General features: G+C 34.3%; 1 protein-coding gene across 2 annotated transcripts in view; it reads right to left on the reverse strand.

Moving 5' to 3' along the window:
* Window positions 1-19,785, reverse strand: part of shd (cytochrome P450 family 24 subfamily A member shade) — a 42,366-nt gene extending 22,581 nt beyond the window's left edge. The window contains exons 1-2 of one of the 2 annotated variants that reach the window (XM_077437869.1): window positions 19,636-19,783; window positions 17,693-17,758 (exon numbers count right to left, since the gene is read on the reverse strand). In XM_077437869.1, the coding sequence (XP_077293995.1) occupies window positions 17,693-17,695 (3 nt within the window). In that variant the 5' untranslated portion in view covers window positions 17,696-17,758; window positions 19,636-19,783. Of the gene's footprint in view, window positions 1-17,692; window positions 17,759-19,635 lie in introns of both variants that reach the window. The other variant, XM_077437870.1, reaches the window with a different exon arrangement.
* Between the last annotated feature and the right edge of the window lie 2,370 nt (window positions 19,786-22,155).

Genomic DNA, 22,155 nt, shown 5'->3' on the forward strand with positions numbered 1-22,155 from the left:
AAAAATGGCGTTGGTCTTTCCGAGAACGAGCGGCCGCTCGTCTTTTTTGGGCCGTGTCGTACCTTCGGATTAATTACACGGGAAGTTTTTCGCCAAGTGAAGAGCAGTCGTGACCAGTTTTATGGCTCTTGAATTTTTGCTCTCGAATAATAGTGCTCGTGTCAGGTGTAAAACTTTTGGCCTTTTGTTGTTGTTATTGTTTATGGACTGTTACATCATTCGGAATCGAGACCTCTTCTTGTTTTTTTTTTTTTTGGTTGCTGATTAATTTCTCGTGAAGCATTCGTTCAAAGGTTGAGGAAGGAAGTGTAACATACTTGTGATTAGCCGGCTTAATTGAGGAAATAGTGAATTGTTTAGCATTCTGTGAATTTCTACTCATGTATGTATGTTCTACATGTTTAAAGATTTTAATCAAAAGACGAAATTAAACTGATTCAAATTCCGTATTCATTAAAAAGAAAGTGTCATCAAATGAATGCGTTGAATTTTCAATTCAATTTTTGACAAATGGCGTGTCGTTTACCTTACTTCGTAAACAATTCACCACGAGTCCTTTCAGTGGCGGATTATCCCACAGGCGCAATCCAAAAAAAACAGTTATAAATTGCAAATATAATAAATTGCAAATATAATAAATACAATATAATAAATTGCAAAACTTTAACAGTATTTTTAAAATTATAAATATCTTTGAATGTCTAAAATAATGGAATTGTTTAATTGGGTGGGGGGGAAAGGGCCCCCCAAAATCAAATTGCGCCTAGGAGCTTTGAGTTGATTCGTCACTGGGTATTCTAATCAAAACATGTAGAATTTATGAATAAAATATTGCATATTATGTCTAGTAGAAGATTGGTTATGACTGTTTTGAGAAAATGCCAAATGCGCCATATCTTTACAAAGTACTCGTAAATCATTCTTATGTGTAGTTTCATCTTTCCCAAGAAGAACGAATTTAAACTATAGTAATGAGAAATTAAATGACTTCAATTGTGAATTATAACATTTTTTGAACACGCTTAAGAAGGATTTTATAGAGCAACTGGTCATGGTCGATGACGAGGAGGAAACAAGAGGAAGAGACAAAAATGTATTTTTATATTCATAATCGACATTATCGGTTCGAAGGAAACGAATAAGTAGAGTAAGCAGAGCTATGTATAATGATCATTTACATACTAATATGATAAATGTTTGCATAGGACTTCGGAAATTGTTTTACCATTATATCTAGGGTAATCAATAGTGCTAGTATTACTAAAATACGAACAAGAAGAATAAGGAATTGATATTAAAAAAAAAATGCCAAAAAGTATTCACTTTAGTCCAGTAGCGTCGCTATGTCCGTGCCTAAAAAACTTCACCGGGTGACACCATTTTTGTGGCGACACCAAATTGTTCAAATTGAAAAACGATAATTCGACATATTCGTTGTATGACGGTCCTCAAGCGGCGACATGCCTCGTTGCAATTTCTGTATATATACAGCTTTCTGTATTTATACAGCTACCGTGAAATCTGTCTGGTGCAGCGACATGTAGCAACAAACATGAGTCATAATTGGCATTTGTTGAAATTCCCGATGAATCAGTGCATGTATCTAAAGGTAAGAAACTTAACTGATTCAATCAGACGGAGACGCATCTCATTCGTTAAGTCATAAAAATCGACAGATATTAATATAATTAATAAAAAAAATTTTTTAGGTGACAACTTCACGCACCAGGTGACATCACCCCTAGTGACGCCACTGCTTTAGTATAATTTATGTAAAAATATATTATGCACTTAATCAATACTACTAATTCTAAAAACAATAGATTGAACTATAAAAAACAAGTTTCTAAGCATGCAAAATCTATATCTATTAAGACCTTTTCTAAGAAAATTGACAAAAAAAAAAACAATACACAAAGTTTAATTTTCACAATTGACTTAACATTCACTCTCGAAAGATAAAAGCCCATAAATTTAAAAACCAACATTTGGCGAGAGCTAATCCGAAGTTGGATCTAGTATGAATCGACACGAGATAAATAAGCAACATTAAATTTTCTTCCTCGAACGCATATAAACATACATATCGGAGATAAATCTTCTGGGGCGGATTCCCGTCACGTTTTCAGACGCAAACCCATTTTTCACACGAAAATATTGGCCCAAAAAGCGAGTACACCGTAGTTTATTCATACGAAACAAACCCACCTCAGATAATGAAATACGACCGCGTCACAAACGGAAGCTGAACGAAACCCAATATTTAATTCTAATACGAAACCATCTGAAATCCTTGACATTCGAACTGGATGTAGTGCTACTATGTAGTCCAAGGTTGATTTGGCAAATTTGAGCAATGAATTTTACGATCATGACCAACGTTTGTCAATGAGACACATCGGAACATATGTACATGTACATAAGACGTATATCCGTCCGGTGAAAGTTGACCGATAAAAGACCTCGTTTAATTATTCCAAGTTCAAAAAAATATGTCATCATTATTTACAAATACCAATTTAAGATCATGAAGTGATTGATTGATATATTGTCGTCCGAGTATGCATGTGTCGAAAGGTTAAACTTAACAGTACACAGTTTATCGACAGTCGAATGGCTACACGATTAGGCCTACGAATCACGAAACAAAACAAGAGCTAAAAATAAAACGAAGGCTAACCAGAAATGGACGAAATGACGAGCGTCTAGTATCGATGATTGTAATTGGTCTAATTAAATAAGTCCTATCCCCACTTTGACGAGGAAATTGAACCACCGTCTGAGCCCATTGAGCAGAAAAGAGCTGAGATAGTGCCGTTTTTTTTATGCTCTTTTGATTTTGCAATCATCATTTTTTTGGTCGATGCCCAAAACATATACCAGTTACACAATAAGGCGAGGCGTTGAGTTTTTTCCTGGTTCTCATATTTGGCGAATCCTCGAGGTCCATCGACACGTTGACTTTTTTGCAATTTTTTTTGCCGCGTGTTCTACGCAAAAAGTGTTCGACCTTAAACATTTTCGAGCCTATGTTTAAGGTGTCACGTATGCACGTACGATCGAAACTACTGATATTGATAGAAAGGACAGATCATTGTCAGTAACCTAAACACTATGCAAAACTGCAAAATAGATATGAGAAGTTTGATAACATTCGAATATACAAGTCTGAATCAGTGTGCTATCACCATTTCATCAATTCGAAGGGAATAACTACTTTTGGCTTTGAGTCAAGTGTAATAAGAACATACGAACACAGGTACGCAAAGTGGTCACAGACGAACATGGACACATATGGACTAACTTCACCTATGGAAGTAGATGGAACGCTTTATGTATCCATGTTCGTGAGTGAGAGACTTGCTTGTCCGTGCTTATTGTGTAGGTGGGCCATTATGTGTCCGTGTTTGTAAGTGAGCGCCTTGTGTGTCCGTGCGCGTCTAATCTGGATGCGCTTTAAGTTAGAATATAAAATTTGATGATTCTAAATTGAAAATTATAGATTACACATTTTTTTCCGTAATATTATGAGCTAATTTCGATAATTTTTCACTTTACCGCGTTTATAAAGGTTGGTTTTCAATCTCTATATTTTTATTTTATAGGAACGTACTAATTCGAGCGGTAAATAATTTCAAATTACAATATGAAATGTCCTAAGCGTGGCCGCTCATCACTCGAAAGTGAGCGTGAGCGAGTCAGATGGAGTGATGCGCATCCCATACAACAGCATTTTTTATCACAATTTAAAATCATTTGCCGCTTGAATTAGTAAGTTTCGATAAAATAAAAAATATTGACATAAAAAACAATCCTTATAAGCGTGGTAATGTGAAAATAGCGAAATTAAAGTTGTTCCGCTGTAGGTAGACAAAAACGCACATGCTGTCTCTTCTACCGCTTCTCGGCTAATAGCATTTCGTACAAACAATAAAACATTGGACGTGCGAAGTGCTATTGGTCGAGATGGGTGAAAGGGACAGCATGTGCGTTTTACCTAAGCATCTTCCTACAGCTTATAATATTACGGAAAAGATATGTGTAAAAAAGGTGATTTTTGACTTTTAAAATTCGCTATATAATTAATTATAAGTATTTCAAAGCAATAAAAAATCACAAAGAATAGAAAAAACATCTGACTATTGAATCCAATACTCATTTTCGGCACAGCAATACTAGATTTTGAATTTAAGACTTCAAAATCCGAAAATCTGTAAAAATTATCAATAGGAAGCACTTGGAGACATTTCAGATGGCATTCAATTTTAAAAACAAGGAAGTCATATTTAAATTTTATAGCATTTTTTTTCAAATTTACCACCCCCTGTCCCCTTCACAAACTATACTAAATGTGTTAATTATTTCAGTTAAAATGTTATACTGCTGTTTGTGACTAAATCGTAACATATCGAACTCAAGCCATCAACTAATTGAAGCACATAAACATGCTAATTGCAGTATAAGATTAATTTCGTCAGTAATGGTGGCTTTTGATTTGTTATGCGTTTTTTGAAATGATTTTAGCTGTCAATCTCGAGCTGTCAATACAAAAACTGAAGCATCCCAAGAGACGCTAGTCTCCCGAATCAGATACAACGCATTTGTCGGATTATGAAACGAACGAACGCAATGTTTCGTTCGATACAATTATGTATTATGAAAATAGAAACAACGACATGTCATATGTTTACTTCTCGTCAAACGGGTATTATCAATATTGTTATATCACCGGACGAGACGCTGTCAATTGTGCAACAATGTTCCACACACGTTCCACATTTAATTAGTATACATTATGCAATTGCTGTTTATAAGAACGGAATCTATCGTGTCATCGACCAAGTGCATTGTGAAATGCAACCGGCACTTTTTTGATTGGTTGTCTAAATAAATATAAATTATAATAATATCAACAACGACTTGTCCTCTACATATATTTCAAACTCGTATCGTCTTCGCGAGAGCATTAAGATTTTGTTTATTTGTACCTATTAAGTATTTTTTTGACCTCTATAATTTTTCGAGACCTGTCAACCGTTGAGTTTTCGTAATCGGCTTTGAAATTTCATACTTGAGATTTAAATTCGTCTTAAACGTGGTTTTGTGTGTTTTCATATTTTTACAAAAGAGAAAAATACAAAAGTGACCGAAATCTGAAATTTAATTCCAATCGACTTCTGGCGGATACCAAACCGTAATCACCAATCTATACGTACATACATATATTCAATTGATGAGATTGTCGAAAATGTGTTAATTCATATCAAATAACAGGCCTAATTTTAGATAAAACGCGCGGTAAATAGGACTTAAACCATCAGTTGATTTATCATTAACGTATATACCATTACAAATAGGCCGATGCATAATATGAATGTGTATATAATGCATAATGCAGGTACATCGAAAACGCCCAATTTTGAAATTTGGAAACACCTCTAGTTGTAAAGATGTTCTGTATCATGAGGAATCCGTATAAAATTAAATACAAATTCTAAAAAATATATTTGCACTGTCGCCAGTTCATGAAAGTTTGTGAAAATCGTAAATTTCACCGATTTTCGAAGGCTTTTTTTAAATTTAAACTCAGTTTTAGTATATTCTTTTCCATTCACCTAATCATATAAATGGAATAATTTTACTTTAAAAAAACTTCATATGGGATGTTTCTTCACATTGCTTAGGTACGAAAAATATCTGAAACTTTGTCGCACGTAACTTAAGCGCTCTCAAATGATGCATTTAATCCTCAAATGAGGATTATATTGTACTTTACAACACTATACATATCAATTAATTTTTTAGCGGAAATATCAAGTGAAATTATCTGTGCACGAAAGAGCTTGGATTACGACGTGGCTTATAAGATATTTACTAACACTTCTTATTATTACATAGAATAGGCAATGTAATTTGACGTATAACTATGATTCACGTTTCAATAGAAAGTCAAATGCGCTAAGATAAAAGTTCTCACCTTGAATTATACATTAATTAGCAGCGATAAAGACGCACGATAAAACTATTCTATTGGGTACTTAAACAATCAATAAATCAATATTTAGCCTTGACTGATAAGACAACTAGTGGGAAATCCTCACTTTGAATGGATCGAAATGGCCGAATAAAAAACTGGTTTTTTCCTCACTTCCACTCATAATTACAATTTACACCGAAATGTTGTACAATGAACTGCGTGATTTGGCAAAATATCGATTCGGCCATTATTTATAAATAAGCAAGTGCGAGCGAGTGAGTGTACGAGACAAGGTCTGGAGATCGCGGAATCTGTGACGAGGGTCTCCAGTCTCCAAAGATGCATCAGGTCGCTTTGTGTGTGTCCCTGACCTAAGCCATCGTCGACTGTTGAATTTATGCATCTCAGAAGCCGAATAACTTAACCGGGTTTTTGAGGTCTGGACCCCTTCGGTCGCCTTGCCATGCCGGGATGAAAACCAAATTTATAATGCCCTTTGTGTAACGTTCGAAATCCGGTGAAGAAGCGCGCGAAATTTGTCAAAAGCAAAATACAACATAAGCCTATAAGTATGATGGAAAGAGTGTAGGTATTATTGTCATGTATGGACATATTTTTTTTTGTATGTGGGCTGGGTTTGTTTACAAATAAAAACTGATAAACATATTTACACTGATGCAAGAGAGAACGCATTATATACATATGTAATACTTGCTTATTAGAGCAGAAGTTCTCAAATTTGACGTTATGAAGTATAGACATTGCGTTTGTGAGAAACTTTAACTTTGACATTTGATTGATTTGTTCTCGGTTTTGATACCTGATCACACTTAACTATTGTAAACTTCGCTTTGTTATACATATAAGGAAAGCATTTTCATTTTGTTATCATAAGGAAAGGAGGTGGTGGACAAAGGGGGTGCTTGAATGGTACCCGAGAAAATGTAAAAGGGTGAAATAAAGGCCGCAAGGCAGATGGGTGAACAAAATTATAAAAATCTGTGAGGTGAGATGGATGGATGATAAAATGTGCGATGACGACTTTGACACCCTAAGATTTTGAAGCCCGGGACCGTCGCTCCCTTCTCACGGCTCGGTGTATACGATTAAGTAATTGCAGGTCACCAGGTGGATTGGTCTCACGGTGAAATGAGCGTGAAACATCAGGGACGACGATATGATTAACTCTGACGACTCGTATTCGCACTTGTCCTTGGCTCCTTATCGCCCTTACAACTTTCGTTATCATATTTACCTATTTTTCTTTAGTTGTTTTTTTCTGACTAACTTATGACTAACTGACTGCTGGATAGAAAACCGGGACAACTGACTTTGATACTGGGACATGTCCCGGTTCTACCGGGACGTATAATATACTCGTATATGTGTGCATATTTATGTAGTACATAGATTAATAAATCATATTGAGTGTGCGCTGGAGATGATTTCTTTTGAAGTAAAACACAAAAAGAAACACATGTGCAATAAATTTCCCAGTATTTCCGGAGCATTTTTTTGCACTGCAACTATTTTTTTGATTCTAGACTAGCAACCAGGTACACGCAATTGTGCACGTGATAAAAAGTGAAAACCATTTAAAAACAACGCATCAGTCAGTGTGATGTCACTACAATTTAAAAATATTAACAATTCAATTACACTAAATTCAAAATCGTTTTCCATATTGATATTTTTCGCTCGGATTAGCGAAGTTCAGAAACTGGAATCGGCCCTACATGAGTGAAATTAGATTGTTATGGTATAGTCCGCCGCGTCGTTTGCTTGCACGGACTCGCCACCTCAATTCTGTTCCCTTCGCGGTACTGGAGAATTTTTACGTATTTGTTTCGTCGAAAACAAAACATTTTTTTTATTTACTCGTCCCTTCAAGCATTCATGCATTTTTACGAAGAATATTCTGATTTGCGTCCATCATTCTGAACTATTTTTTTATTAAAATAATATATTTTTGAGTACAAATATGGCAGGGGGACTCGGCTCGCGAAACGATTCCCTCAGAACAAATCAGTGCGGAAACATAAAACGTGGCCTTGGAATGTTGATCGATTATTCGACAAATCTTTCAGACGATAAAGTTTCGAAGACAAACAAAATGCTATTAAGAAAGGTAGGCTACTTAAGATATTTCTGCTAGCACGAAAATTAAAAATTATACTCATCACTTCGAGACAGATAATTATAATAATAATAATTATAATATTTTTATGGAACCGTTTCAACAATTAAATCGGATAAATTGGCAAGCTATGATAGGAGACGATTTAGTTAGTCACATTAAAAATCTAAAAGTCAAGTAAAAATCTGACCAGTAGCACTACATAAATACTTCAAATCATACAACGTTTTGATGTTAAATTATTTTCAATCGAAGTACCGGAGCTCAAATCCAGGACCTCTCAGTCGCTAGCAACACACGCTAACCACTGATTAACTATACTATTCATTAATTATGTTAAAAGATTATGATATCAGTGACAATCAGCTAGCGGTTTAAGTTGGATTTAACATATGTTTTCGTAATGATTTCAAATCGGATAAGGTCATGTTATCGCGAAAGACAGCATTTGACACACTATTCAATTATTAATATCAAATTATATGATTTTTGACTAATTATCCTGGAAAAATATTTCGATATTGGAAAAGGGAAATTAATTAGTGAATCTTTGCCCATTTGTATAGTGATAAAGTAAGGTACAAATACGTTTCAACTAGTATTAAAGGTCACAGGACAAAGACTAGCTTAACTAGTAAATCCATGTGAAGCAATATTAAACGTAAAGCCTCTGTAGACCGCACACTACAACGACACTCCCGTTTATATACGACAATAAAGACTACCGTATCGTGAAAAAGGGGAGTTTTGAGTAAATGAAAAATATAAAAAAAAATTGGCAGCCCCCTCTTAATAAAGGAAAGTCGAATTTTTGGGGAGAGGGTGCGCGTGTCTCTGCAAAAATAATAAGTGGTAGGGTTTCTTCGGTCGAGACCCCTCCTCCCTTTATAAATGCAGGGGTGACTGCAGTACTGAAGATGACGGTCCAGACAGATGAGGAATGCAGACGGATACTTGAAACCCTCCCTTGAATTCGTTTTTGTCTCGTACCGTTTTGTAGGTCAGTTTCAAGGTCGCTCGCAGGGCTACCAATTTCATTAAAAAAAGGAAATAGAACTACCGGAAAGAGGACAATATCGATTTAAGATTTGCCTTGACAAAACTAGCAATGTATTATACTAGTCGAATTGCACGGCGTTTCTCGAACGGGTGAAATTTGGATTAAAGTGAAAATTTGTATTCTAAGGTCCTATGTAGGCTAAAATTTCTATTAGATAGTTTGCCAATTGTTGTGCTTTTAAACTGAAAACTGTAGATTTGTATAACGGGAAAATAAATATAAGTAAAAACATTTATCTTTATCCAGAGCCGTTTATCAGGACCAGTTTATCCAGGGCCGATGAGAGAGAGGGGGGGGGGGGGAGCCGGGGTAAAGTTCCAGGGCTCTGACTACTCGAGGGGTTTCTTGTCAGAAATCATACCTGTTATATCACATTTTCTTATTCAATTTTTTTTTAAATAGTAACCAACATATAGGCATTTTTTCTAATATTTTTTCGCATATTAAAAATATATCTATAAGATCGTTTGTCATAGGGCCCGAAATTATTTTTCCCAGGGCCCGGGATTCCTCTCGGCGGCCCTGTTTATACCTACAGAACATGTAAAAAACGAATTATAGTCGAAAACAACTGTATTCACTTTTGAAAGATATTGCATGAAGGAAAAATGAGCATAATTTTAGATAAAATTCGTAGCTTCCCGGTGATTCAGTTTGCATAAATGAAAACTATAAAAAACGTAAGCACGATTTACGATTAAAACTCGAAGAATCAACGCAAAATGCTGTTCACTTATTGGACTTTAAAAAAATCATAATGAAAAAACTTATTTCGGTTTAATTTAAATCTCAAAGTCCTTTTTACCCTCAATTTCCATTTATTTCTTTTCCATGAAAACATTGATAATGTTCCATAGCCGAAGGTTCAACAATTGCTCTGACTACGATAAAGAACACACTAAAAAGCATATCTTAAATAAAAATTGAATTTTAATAAGCCAATAAAACCTCCGATTCGGTTTATCTTCTATTGCTTGTCACATTCTTTTCGGGCGAAGGTATCGGCGGTTTCCATAAAGTGGTTTCGTGGGTAAACAAACAGTCGAATAATTTTTGAGAAGTACTGCAATACGCCTCACCAAAGCAAAAAAAAATAAAAAATTATTCACAACGATTGTATTGTTATTTTCAAAACAATGACAATAATTATAAACACACATGATATGTTATTATCATGACGAAAATATGAGATGAGTCGTTTAATATATTTTTTTAGAAATTTGTCCCCTTTGCGGCTGCGGAAAATCCAACGCGATTTTCCTCAATACCTATGGCTATATTTTTCGTCGAAATAATCTGCACGCAAAAATTAATAATTGATGATATTTCGCACATAATCCCATCACGGGCATGGCGGTAGCGGCGATAACGAATCATAATTATTCACCCTCATGAGTTTAATTTAAAAAAAATATTCGTAGGACAACAATGTTGTGACACTTTTCACATTTTTTTTATAAATGTTTAATGAAGTGGAAAGTTTAAAATAAAAATAATAAAAAATATAATGTCACGCGTCAGCCCTGATTTGCATACGCACAGGGGTTGCGAATCAGTGGTACTGAAATTCGTTTATATTACATCGAATGACACCGCGAGGGATATTACTTACAGTTTTCGTCTAATATTCATACGTATTATATGTATGCACATACATTCATTTTGGAATGATTTTCACTTTTCATTCTGTATTTTCTAACAACTGGAGAAAAACTTTTCCCAAGGACACTTTTATACATGGCAATTTATAAAAATGTTTGTCATCGTAAAGCAACTAAGCCCAAATCGAATATGTAGATTTTTTTTGTGTTATTTCAATCCTGTATTACATTTTAAAAGTCGTTACTTTGTGGTTTGGCACTACCTGTAATGCCAAGTACATATATTTTTTTTGTTATATTAGATAATTATTTCAAACTATTTTTTTAGTAACGTAACTCGTTATTTCCTTTACGTTCTTTTTCTTTTGATTAACCATCATAAAGATTTATTATATTTACATATATGGCGAAAAATATCGAAATTAAGACCCGGTAACGTTTTAATCTATTTATTTGTTAATGTAATTTTATTTCAATTTTCGTTTAATTGCAAGTAGTATATGTATCTTCCTCTAATTGGTCTAATCTTTTTAAATTTTAGTTTAATACTTTTCAAGAGATACTGAAATGTTTAATTTTAATTTTCTTTTTTGATCTCAAAAGTTTCTTGCTTTCCTTAAACAACTGTACAAAAACTTTTTGCCGAATTCTTTAAAATAATAATACAATGATAACTAACACTTATAAAGATTTCATTATAGAATAAGGGTCTAATTATTTTAAATTAAACTAAACATATAAATAGTTGTGCGTTGATTAATAAAATGGATTAGTGTTGTGATATTTGAACGAATGGGTTTTAGAAAGGAATTGATACAATAACCACACCCGAGGCTATTGTCGCTACAGTTTCAGCATGCACAGCTCTTACGGTCAATTCGAATGTGCGAATCTACCTATACAGTATATACTACTATGCTCATTATTTAGTGGGTTTTTTATGTATGCTTTTAGCACAAAAATGGTTCACTATTGTTAATTTCTTAGAAAAACCATGCTTTTTGCTCTCTTGCTTTGAACACCATTGGAGTGGTCTATTGTTATTTTAAAAACATCCATCCAACGCCTATATTTATTTATTACTGCCCTCACATATTACTCTGCCCCTCTCCCCTGTATGTAACTCTACAAGCGCAAACACACTTTCAACGATGTGCGCCAGTTGTAACATAACAGTTGAGTTTTGACAGATCAGATGTTTTTACGAATGCTTTAGAATTCAACAATGCGTTAATATTTGCTAGCTATTGCGAATTATGGTAATGAGTATCGTATTATGATATATCTAAAAAATTGTTCATAATAAAAATATGGCTTTCCAACTCAATTTGCTAGTTGAGTGATGTTTTTACTAAAACCTAAACTCTCCATATAACCTGGTCCCAACTTGTAGTTGAGATGTATTTTCAGTTGTAATATGTTTTGACCAGTTGGAATTTAATTCGCCATATGAATCAACTTACGTAGGTTAGACGGAATATATTCCAACTAGTCAAAATATATTACAACTGAAAATACAAAGTATTTGATACCAGGTTAGACGGAATATATTCCAGTCAAAATATATTACAACTGAAATTACAAGATATTTGATACCAGGTTAGATAGAATATATTCCAACTAGTCAAAATATATTACAACTGAAAATACAAAGTATTTGATACCAGGTTAGACGGAATATATTCCAGTCAAAATATATTACAACTGAAATTACAAGATATTTGATACCAGGTTAGATAGAATATATTCCAACTAGTCAAAATATATAACAACTGGAAGATAGACTTCAACTGAAACATATATAAATTAGATAATGGAAGTAAAAAAGATTCTGTGACGAATACTTAACAAGTCTGATGAATCACGATGCTTGGATAGAATCGAACATTTATGTAAAAACAAGCACATAATATTTTTCGACCTACAAATTTATATGTAAAATACATTCATACCTCGACTTTTTTTATCACAGTAATATTTTATAGGGTCAAAAGTTGAACGATTAAGATTTTAATAGGGATACATTTCGAACTTTTTTGATTATCCGCGTATCTCTCTCTCGGGCATTTCTCGTGTTTTCGCGTCGAACCCCGCAAAAGTATAAATTTAACGGCTACGACGATGCCCAAAGTGAAATAAAATAAAAAACAAGAATTTACTGTCAATTTATGTACATCTGACCCTTATTAGGTTGAGGGGGGGAATAGCCACGCCGAGAAACATCAACCTCGCGGGGCCAAAACTCACCTTGAGACCCCATCTCAAGGTTCATCTCGTCGAACTGGACAAAGATAAAATTTGAATCTGGACCTCGGATGTATCCATTGCTGTCATTCAGAGGGCTTCCAAAGGGGTTCCGAAAAACATTTAGTCGAAAGTTAAATTTCCGTAAGCCTGTCGTTAAATTTCTTCATAAATAAACTTTGGCAAAGGAATACTTTTAAGTCTGCATCGTGAAATTTGGATTTTAAATGTTCCCTTATTAATTTATTACCCTCAAAATATTTCATGTGCTATTTTTATACGGCAATAATGATCATACAGATATTAGGATCTGATGAGAATATCACCAGTAAAAGAATCATGTTTCCAGGGGGAATTCTATGGGGGGCAATTTAGTCCAATTAAAGTGTAAGTTTAGTAAGCGCACGCCCTGCACCGCTACTACTACTACCGCTTCTACCACAAACTATTGTCAACTATGTACATTAGATTATAAATTATTATTAACAGTAGAATAATAATTTTTATAATATACTAGTGGCTCGGTGCACGACTCGTCGACACTATTTATTTTCTCTATGCATAGTTTTTCATGTGAATCGAAACGTTTGTAGCAATATGCAAAACACGTCTGACCGCGTGCACGCTTCGCGCACCGTGTCTCGTGCCGTCTCGCTCACATTGCCCGTTTAAATCAGTATACTTGTTTACCTACAGTACTAGTTTTATTGAAATTATAATTTTTCTAAAATTAATTGAAAAGCCAAATTTAACACGGGATGGAGCTTGGGATTGTTCCCGAGATTCCTGGGATCCCGGGACAAATCGTAATTAATGCGATCAGTCGATTATTTCAATTCGGACTATTTAAAAGTTCAGGGATCCAAACTTTAAATAGTTCAAACTTAAATAAATATGATTGGTTAAAACATTTAATTATTGCAAATGAACATGAATGAATGTATTTACATGACATTATCCACCTGATATTCATTTTTTATTATTTACGATTCAATTTAGGTTTTTAGGAAAAATAACCACATACATTTTTTCATTTACCGATAAATACCGATAAACTGGCAGCTTACCGGTAAATAAAATTTGACGGTAAATTGCAATCCCGAAGTCAGCATGTATGTATGTATATTTTAGCTATTTTCGAAGTCGAAGCTATTTTTTTTATTTACGCTATCTTGTAGATATCTCTTTAATAACTCTTTAGTTAATTCTTCATTCATCGTCAAACACACAACTGTCCATCTTCATCAGAATTTAAAAGAGTTTATTCCATCGTGGAATCGTCAATATATATAAGAATAATAGTTTCATCGTAGGATATACATACATATACACTGCCATTTATCAAAACGTTCTTTATTTGTTTTGATAAAGGACATTTAAAACATATCAAAACATTTAAAGACATGTCATAAAATTTAAAGAACGTTTTGATTGAATTCTCTTTTCCGGGACTCGAGATAAGAATTCCCGGGAGTCGGACATAAAAATTCCGCGAATTCCCGGGCCGACCCGGGCAGAAAACCTAGTATGTATGTATATGTAAATTAGATGAAATATTTGGATTTTTTTTTTTTTTAAATTACTTGTCACAAAAATTGGATGTCATTCATCACTGAACGCGTTGTTTCGCATCCTTTGAAGTGCGTCAATCTTCCCGAGGACGTGTCCACATTGTAAACAAGACGATGGAGATTCGAGATACGGAAGTTTTTTCCTCCTTCGCATGCCCTTTGTTTCTCGAATAAATAAATAACAGATGAATAGTTAATGAGCGGATTTTATAGCTTTATTTTAATCTTCTTGTCCACGCGTAGGCGTGGTTTCGGTCCATTACGGTCTAGTACTGTCTCCTGTTTCTTAGTGGGGGTGCATATTTGTGGGGGGTGGGGGGAGTGATATTAGTTTTGCGATTTGCGCCTATGCGAATATTATAAATCAAATTTAACTGCGCCAAACTGTATATTGTTATCACTTCAGAGACGCGTCTTTTTATCCTCGAATTCATAGAATAGAGCATTTCAACAGCGATTCGTCCATTATTCGGACAATTTATTTCGGTAACGATATCCGAGCGAATGAATAAATAAGTTCATATTTCAAATGGATCCGTAAATTACACAAAACTGAGGCTTACTTCTATATTATTATATAGCAAGAGCGATGCTTAGGTTAGTTCTGTAAATACATAAATACATTTCTTAAGTATCATTTTATTCAAAAAATAATTTATTTTGTATCAATTTACAACCCATGAAATTTGAAAATATTGTTTTAGTACATACATACAATGTCACAGTGAAATTATATTTCAAGTGAAAACATTGACGTTTCGGTGTATTCATAACCAGTTACATTTTCGGGGTTGGTTTTATTAATTTAAGATTATTTTTTTAGAGTTGGTATTATTTAAGGGTTAGGATAGGTTAGGTTAAGTGAGGGTTGGCTCTATTTATTTAAGATTGGGTTGTTAGGGTTAAATTTATAGAGTTAAACGTTGTAAATTCATTGTTGGATACATTTTCATTGCTTGAATTTGTGAAAATTTTCACTAGTGAAAATATATTTTCACTTGAAATGTGCTTTCACTGTAATATATATAATATATACCTAAAACGTTGTTTGGTATTATTATACAAATAGTAACGAGGTGCAACGATCAGTTTGATGAAATAACAATTTATATAGACAATTGTACAAAAAAATGTTCACAAAATTACGGATTGGATCTTTTAGACAGAACTACTTCAAAGCACGCTCTCTCTGCACATCATATAAAAATAAAAATAAAAATCGGGTATGTGTGAGCCTATGCACGGTTAAAGTGAAAATTTCTTATAGAGTTGTTTCAGAGGGGTGGCGATTTAAAAAGTGCCGTGGGGAGGGAGGGGGAGGGGGGGGGGGCGAGCAGGTGATCCTTTTTTAACCAAACAGAATTCATATAGTATAATGACAATGAAATAGATTTATTGTATGTACATATATATTTACATATGTAATATCAATTTTGTAAAGTCGATTTTTTTTTTCGATTCAAATAAATTTAATAAAAAAACAAATGAATATTTACTATTATATACGCAATGTTTAAGCTGTTTATATTATAAACACTGAGCGAAGCCGGGTAAAACAACTAGCATACTTATTTATAAAGATTCGATAAAAAGTTCACGGATCGTCGATCTGATGCGACGACGGACGGGTAAAATTAGCGCTTCGTTGATTTCTATTATTTTTCTTCGAGATACATATATAATTTTTGCGTTTAATTAAACCCACATCTGAAAGATAAGACTTGGAAAACAGGTACCTATCTATGATAGTACATATGTATTATATATAATATATCAAATCAGAGTGAGGTTCATATAAATATGTTATTTTTGCGAGGGAGAAAGCTAAATGAATAATACGTTTTGGCATGAATTGATCACGTCTAATATTACACATAATGGAGAGTAGTCACCGGAGCCTGAGGGGGCCGTGTATTGTTCAAAGGTTGTAAATGCATTGTTAAAGGTTTGCCGAACAATGGATACCACTGTGACCTCTAATGGAGAGTAATAATAAGACGCGTCAATATAGGGTACATGTTCATAGACAACCCCCCCCCCCCATTATTACAAAATATGTATAGTAACAATATTCACTCATTGATAAATCAAAAATAAATAGCAGAAACTTTAGTTTTTTATAATTTTATTTTTACGTTGAATTAATGCGACAAATGTCGTTATAATTAGTTGTTCGCGATCGATTAAGACTAAAAAAAAGGAAACCAAAAACACTTTACTTTATAGATGCCGATGCATTATCGTTACTTTGCATATTTTACGGTTATATGTTAATTCACTTTTTTGTATAAACGTTGCCGTCGGTCCCGTATAAATTACCCAATTATCCATTTTTTGTGAATAACTGTCACATATTTAAAAAAAATGATGCTATTGTATTATTCAATAAAGTATAAGAAAAATAATTTAAATATGCTTAATATGTTTAAATAAACAATAAAATTCTCAAATAATCTGAACGAAGCGGACTAAATTTCGATGTTATTTTTTTTTTGATTCCAGGACATTTCATTGCAAGACCATTTCATCGCGGAAACAACTCACCGACATATTTCATGCAACTATGTTTTAATGCAATAAAAAATTTCGAACAAAATATATCATTTATTGTTTTGTTGATAAAAGAAAGATAGAATGTTTTCAATTAATTTTATTAAAAATATATATATGTATATGTTGATTCAAAAAGTTATTGCTCCAAATATTTGAATAACGGTTTCAATATTTCAAAAAGTACAGTCAACATAAAAATTAAATATTAATATTGTGGATAAAAAATATTTGCCTGAAATCTGTCAGCGAGTTGTCCCCGCGATAAAAAGCCACCGCGATGAAATGGTCATGCGTTGAAATGTCCGGACACGGATTGTTTTATTCATTTAATAAGAAGAGGTTAGTAAAAAAAATGATTTCGATTCGTACGGAGTGTCGTCCATTTTGTTTCATTGGGTTTTTTGTTTGTTAATTTCGGTCATTGTTGGTCTCCAGTGATTCTCAAGACAATTTTAGACAGTAAACAACACTCACAGGTCTCATCGAAAGTGAAATGTGTATGATATGAAATGAACGTCAGTCCGAGTGCAGTATCCATTGACAACTAACCATTTTGGACGTGTTGTAGAAGCCTGTGGGCAGCCAACTCTAGCTCTCTAACTCCACACTCTGAAACTAGTTGTTTTTATAAGTTTTGTTCTACATTTTCTGCGTTTACATCTATATGTATCTGCAGATGTGTATGTGTGCACATTTTTTTATCGTAGCATAAACCAGTTTAACTATTTCTTTCAATCTATCGCCACTGTATACTATCGATCGATGTTATAATTTCATGGGTAGAAGCTTCATAGGACAGTAAAAATAAAACGAAATGGAGCGGCGTCAATAATAAATTAATTGCACGATACGCTCCGAAATGAATTAATTACCATGTTTTTTTTTCTAATCTTACATACAAGTGTAGATAGATAAGTACGTATCGAATGATAATGCACCCATTTAAATGGTATCAAAAATGTTAATCTATTTCTCATTAATCTTTAATTCATCTTGCAAGATCGAAATTCGTCGGTGGAAAATTTCGGAAAACTAATTCTAATTAGTTTCTAATAAGATTTGGTGTTCGGTCGTGCAAAATCGTTGGCGTTGATTTATTTTGTAATTGAATTTGATTCAATTTCACGAGGAAAAGTTCTGTTCGAACACACAGTTCAGTTAGCCTTTATTAAAAATACAATGAGAGCTTTTGATTTTATTGATTCCAATATAAGCATAATGATTCAAAATAGGGGAAAATATGTATGTATTTTATCATGATGATTTTTAAAACGGTACCTCGTAGAAGAAGAAATGAGAACTTGTAAAATGAAATTTTAAGAATAGATTTTTAAGATTCTGAAATTAAAGGTCGCATTCAAAAATAGACAATTTAAAAAATTTGGAATTGCAAGTCATATGTACTGTATAATAGATTTGTATGAAGATAACGTACTTATTAGTGTTTATCGTTTCTAAGAAAATACATACATATGTTTATATAGAGTTACAAATATTCTGTGTGTGTGTGTGTGTAAGATAACGCATATACTATAATAATCGTTTAGATTCATCAAAGCACTGCCAACAAAACATACGAATATAATAACAAAAGAAAAAAACGTCTATATATAATGTTTCCTACCAATATTTCCTGTAGGCAATAAGTCTCTGAGCATTCGGCGCCATATATTGAAAATTTATTTAATTAATTAATTAATTTTTCTAATGGTGTTTTATATTGTTTATATGTAGGTAAGTAGGTAGTTTTTACCATTTTTTCTTCATATTAAACAAATAAATATAAATATTAAATTAAATATATTTAAAATTTATTGGAAAAAAAATACAGCCGTGTGCGTATCGAACACAGGACCGACACATTTTTTATTTAATAATTTAATATATCATAACCCATGCGATGATATTTCATCGGGTACAACACTAGTGTTTATATATGTAGAGTTTGTATTTATGGATAATTAAGAATTGTAAATAGGGTTTTGAGCTCTTTTTCCTATTATGCTGTACATTAACATTATACTAATATATGTAATACTATGTATGATTACTAACAAAATTAAATTAAAATTGTAAAATACAAAGTGATCAGTAGATCAGTAGCTATTAAAATAGACACAAGATGTATTGTGAACATAATTCAGTAATAACAAAAAGCATTTAAAAATCAAAAAAATATGGATAAAAACAATTCAAATTCAACATCAAAAAGTTTGAGTTCCGCCATTTTATTGACACACAAAACAAACGAAAAATACAAAACGAATTCGAAATTGCACTAATAAAATTTGCGACCAATGAGAAGCGAGCATTGGGGATGCGCGGATTCGATTGGCCGAACGATTGTTTATAAACAACAGAACGCGCGGACATTCGAACGGATTCAAACAACACACGTAGTATATAGTAATAATGTACATACATATAAGATTGAAATGCATAGAGTCGAAGAGAATAAATGTAGAGTATAGAGTGGAGTGTGGAGTACGCACCTCGTGGGTTACGAGGAGTTTTACGATGTGCTCGGTGTCATCCGAGACTGTGGTCACGGCGACTCTCTCAATCGTTCGACTCAGATTCAGATTGAGATACGAGAGCGATTGGAACACGTGCTCTCACCGCAACTACCGCGACCGCTCTGAAGCGAACGCCACTCGCCACCACCCACCACCCACCACCCACCACCCACCGCAACTACGCACACCCACACACCCCACATCCCACACCCCGCACACCCACTCATCCACCCCTTCCGCTTCCCGACTGGCGCCTGACATCTCCACACCAACCCTGCAGTGCTGCCAGTCTAACTTTTTTCTTTCCCCACTATGTGCATATGTAATCACAGATGAGCGTTATGTCAACCATATCCACTTTAGACGTTTGCCACATTTTTCAACGTATATTAACTTAACTTAACACTGGTTAGGCGATTGTACATCTATACTGTTCTGAGGCTGCTACGCAATGCTCTGGTTAGAAGTATCATGGAATACGCCTCTATGATCTAGAGGGGTGACAGTCACCGCACCGAATGTTAAAAAGTCGAAAATGTTCGTTTACCATGCATACATATGAAAAACGGTTAGTATATATGTATATCAGTGGCGTGCGGCCACTGATATATACATATATCGGTGCGTTCACCGATAACAGACGGTCTGTGAAAGAGATGGCTACATATGTAATGGCATAGTAAACGAGATCTTGGTGAACAGACGGGGTGAGAAAGAGATGGCCGTATACGTAATGCCTGGAGCGCATCCTCGGTTTACGGAAAATCTGTGAACGAGTTGTCAGGTAACCATATTACGGGTGACCGGTCACCGCACCGAATGTTAAAAAATCGAAAATGTTCGTTTACCATGCATACATATGAAAAACGGCTAGGTATATCCTCACTTAATTTGCGCGAGCAGGATACAACAGGAACAAAAGGAACAGGCTTTTCCTCCCGCATCCTGCGCGCGCACATTAAACAAGGCTGTATGACAAAAAGAGAGATAATTTCACCGCATGCCACTCATATATATATTATACATATACACATAGTACCGTTTACCATGCACCCTTTTTTTATCTTTCGATTTTCGATCTTTTCCTTCCGATATTTGCTTTTTCGGGCTTTTCACTTTCGGTCCCGTGAGGTAGACCCGATCTGGAGTTCTTCAACCAAATCTCTATCAAACTCAAACTTATCCAAAGACGCTTTTTTCTTCTTCCTCACTTCAACGTCGGCAACTAGATGTTCCATTCGTATTTTGTCAATGGCTGCTCGGAATAGTGCTTGGGTGTTGAGGCCGTACCACTGCCGAAGATTCTTTAGCCACGATGTTTTCCGCCTGCCCCGACTTGCGTTGGCCTACGATTTTCCCCTGGATTATAAGAAGCAGGAGATCGTGTTTCTCGTTCCGCATCACATGTCCAAAGTATTCCAATTTACGCCTTTTCACATTTTTGAGCACTTCGACATGCTTTCTCATCAGGGCAAGCACCTCGGCATTGGTACGACGCGCCATCCATGAGCGATTTTCATTTTCCATTTTCCCATTTTCGATTTTCATTTTCCATTGCCATTTTCAGCATTCTTCTGTTTGTCCACATCTTAAAGGCACGCTTTCTTCGGCTGCTTTATAAGGAGCAATATGGTATTTACCCATTTTTATTTCCTTGAATTAAAATTAAAATTTTATCCTTGCTTGACAGTGATCGATAGCGGTGTATCCCATATTCGTTATCGATCACTGTCAAGCAAGGATAAAATTTTACCAAAAATGGTCCAAAGGGTCGTTTTGGTATAGATCACTGTCAAGCAAGGATAAACACTACCATACGATTTCAACGACACAGCTCGAATGTTTCGTTTTGAAAGGACTATCCCATGTATGCCGTACAATGAACGCCATATTTTTTCTATATGTTTACAACTATCTAAAAAAAAACCTACGTCCCACATTCAACGCTGTGTGATTTCGCCCTTAATGTGGTGATTCTAGTTAAGTTGGTAACCCTTCTGGTGGAGTAACTTTCTAAAGAAAAAAAGCGTTCGTTATTTTACTAAATGCAATACATTTCCGAGACTCTCAAAATTTGCATTTTATGGCCAAAATTAATTTATAGCAGGAATTTTACCATCCTCGCTTTGAACTTGGCGTGCAAATAACGCTTTCTCAAAATATCGCAGACAATAGTAAAAGTCAATGGAGGCGTTTATGCGCGCACGTACGCACTTCCGAAAAAGCACTAAGCACGGCTTTTGTCTTTATTCGGTAACCTAGAGAAATTTTTAGTTTGCGAACGACGGTGAACAGTCTAGACAGTGCTTACACTTCTCGCGGTCTTCATCGAACAGATTTGTTAAATTAAATTTGCTCATTCTAAATATTATACTAACTTTTCTGTAAAAGTTGAGCTTTATCATATTTCATGCACAATATATTTGTTTATTGGGGGGTGAGGATAGATTATAAACCAGCCTGTATATTTATATATATACACACATATATAGGGGC

This window comes from Arctopsyche grandis, chromosome 9 (assembly GCF_051622035.1).
Source record: "Arctopsyche grandis isolate Sample6627 chromosome 9, ASM5162203v2, whole genome shotgun sequence".
Classification (NCBI taxonomy): Eukaryota; Metazoa; Arthropoda; class Insecta; order Trichoptera; family Hydropsychidae; genus Arctopsyche; species Arctopsyche grandis.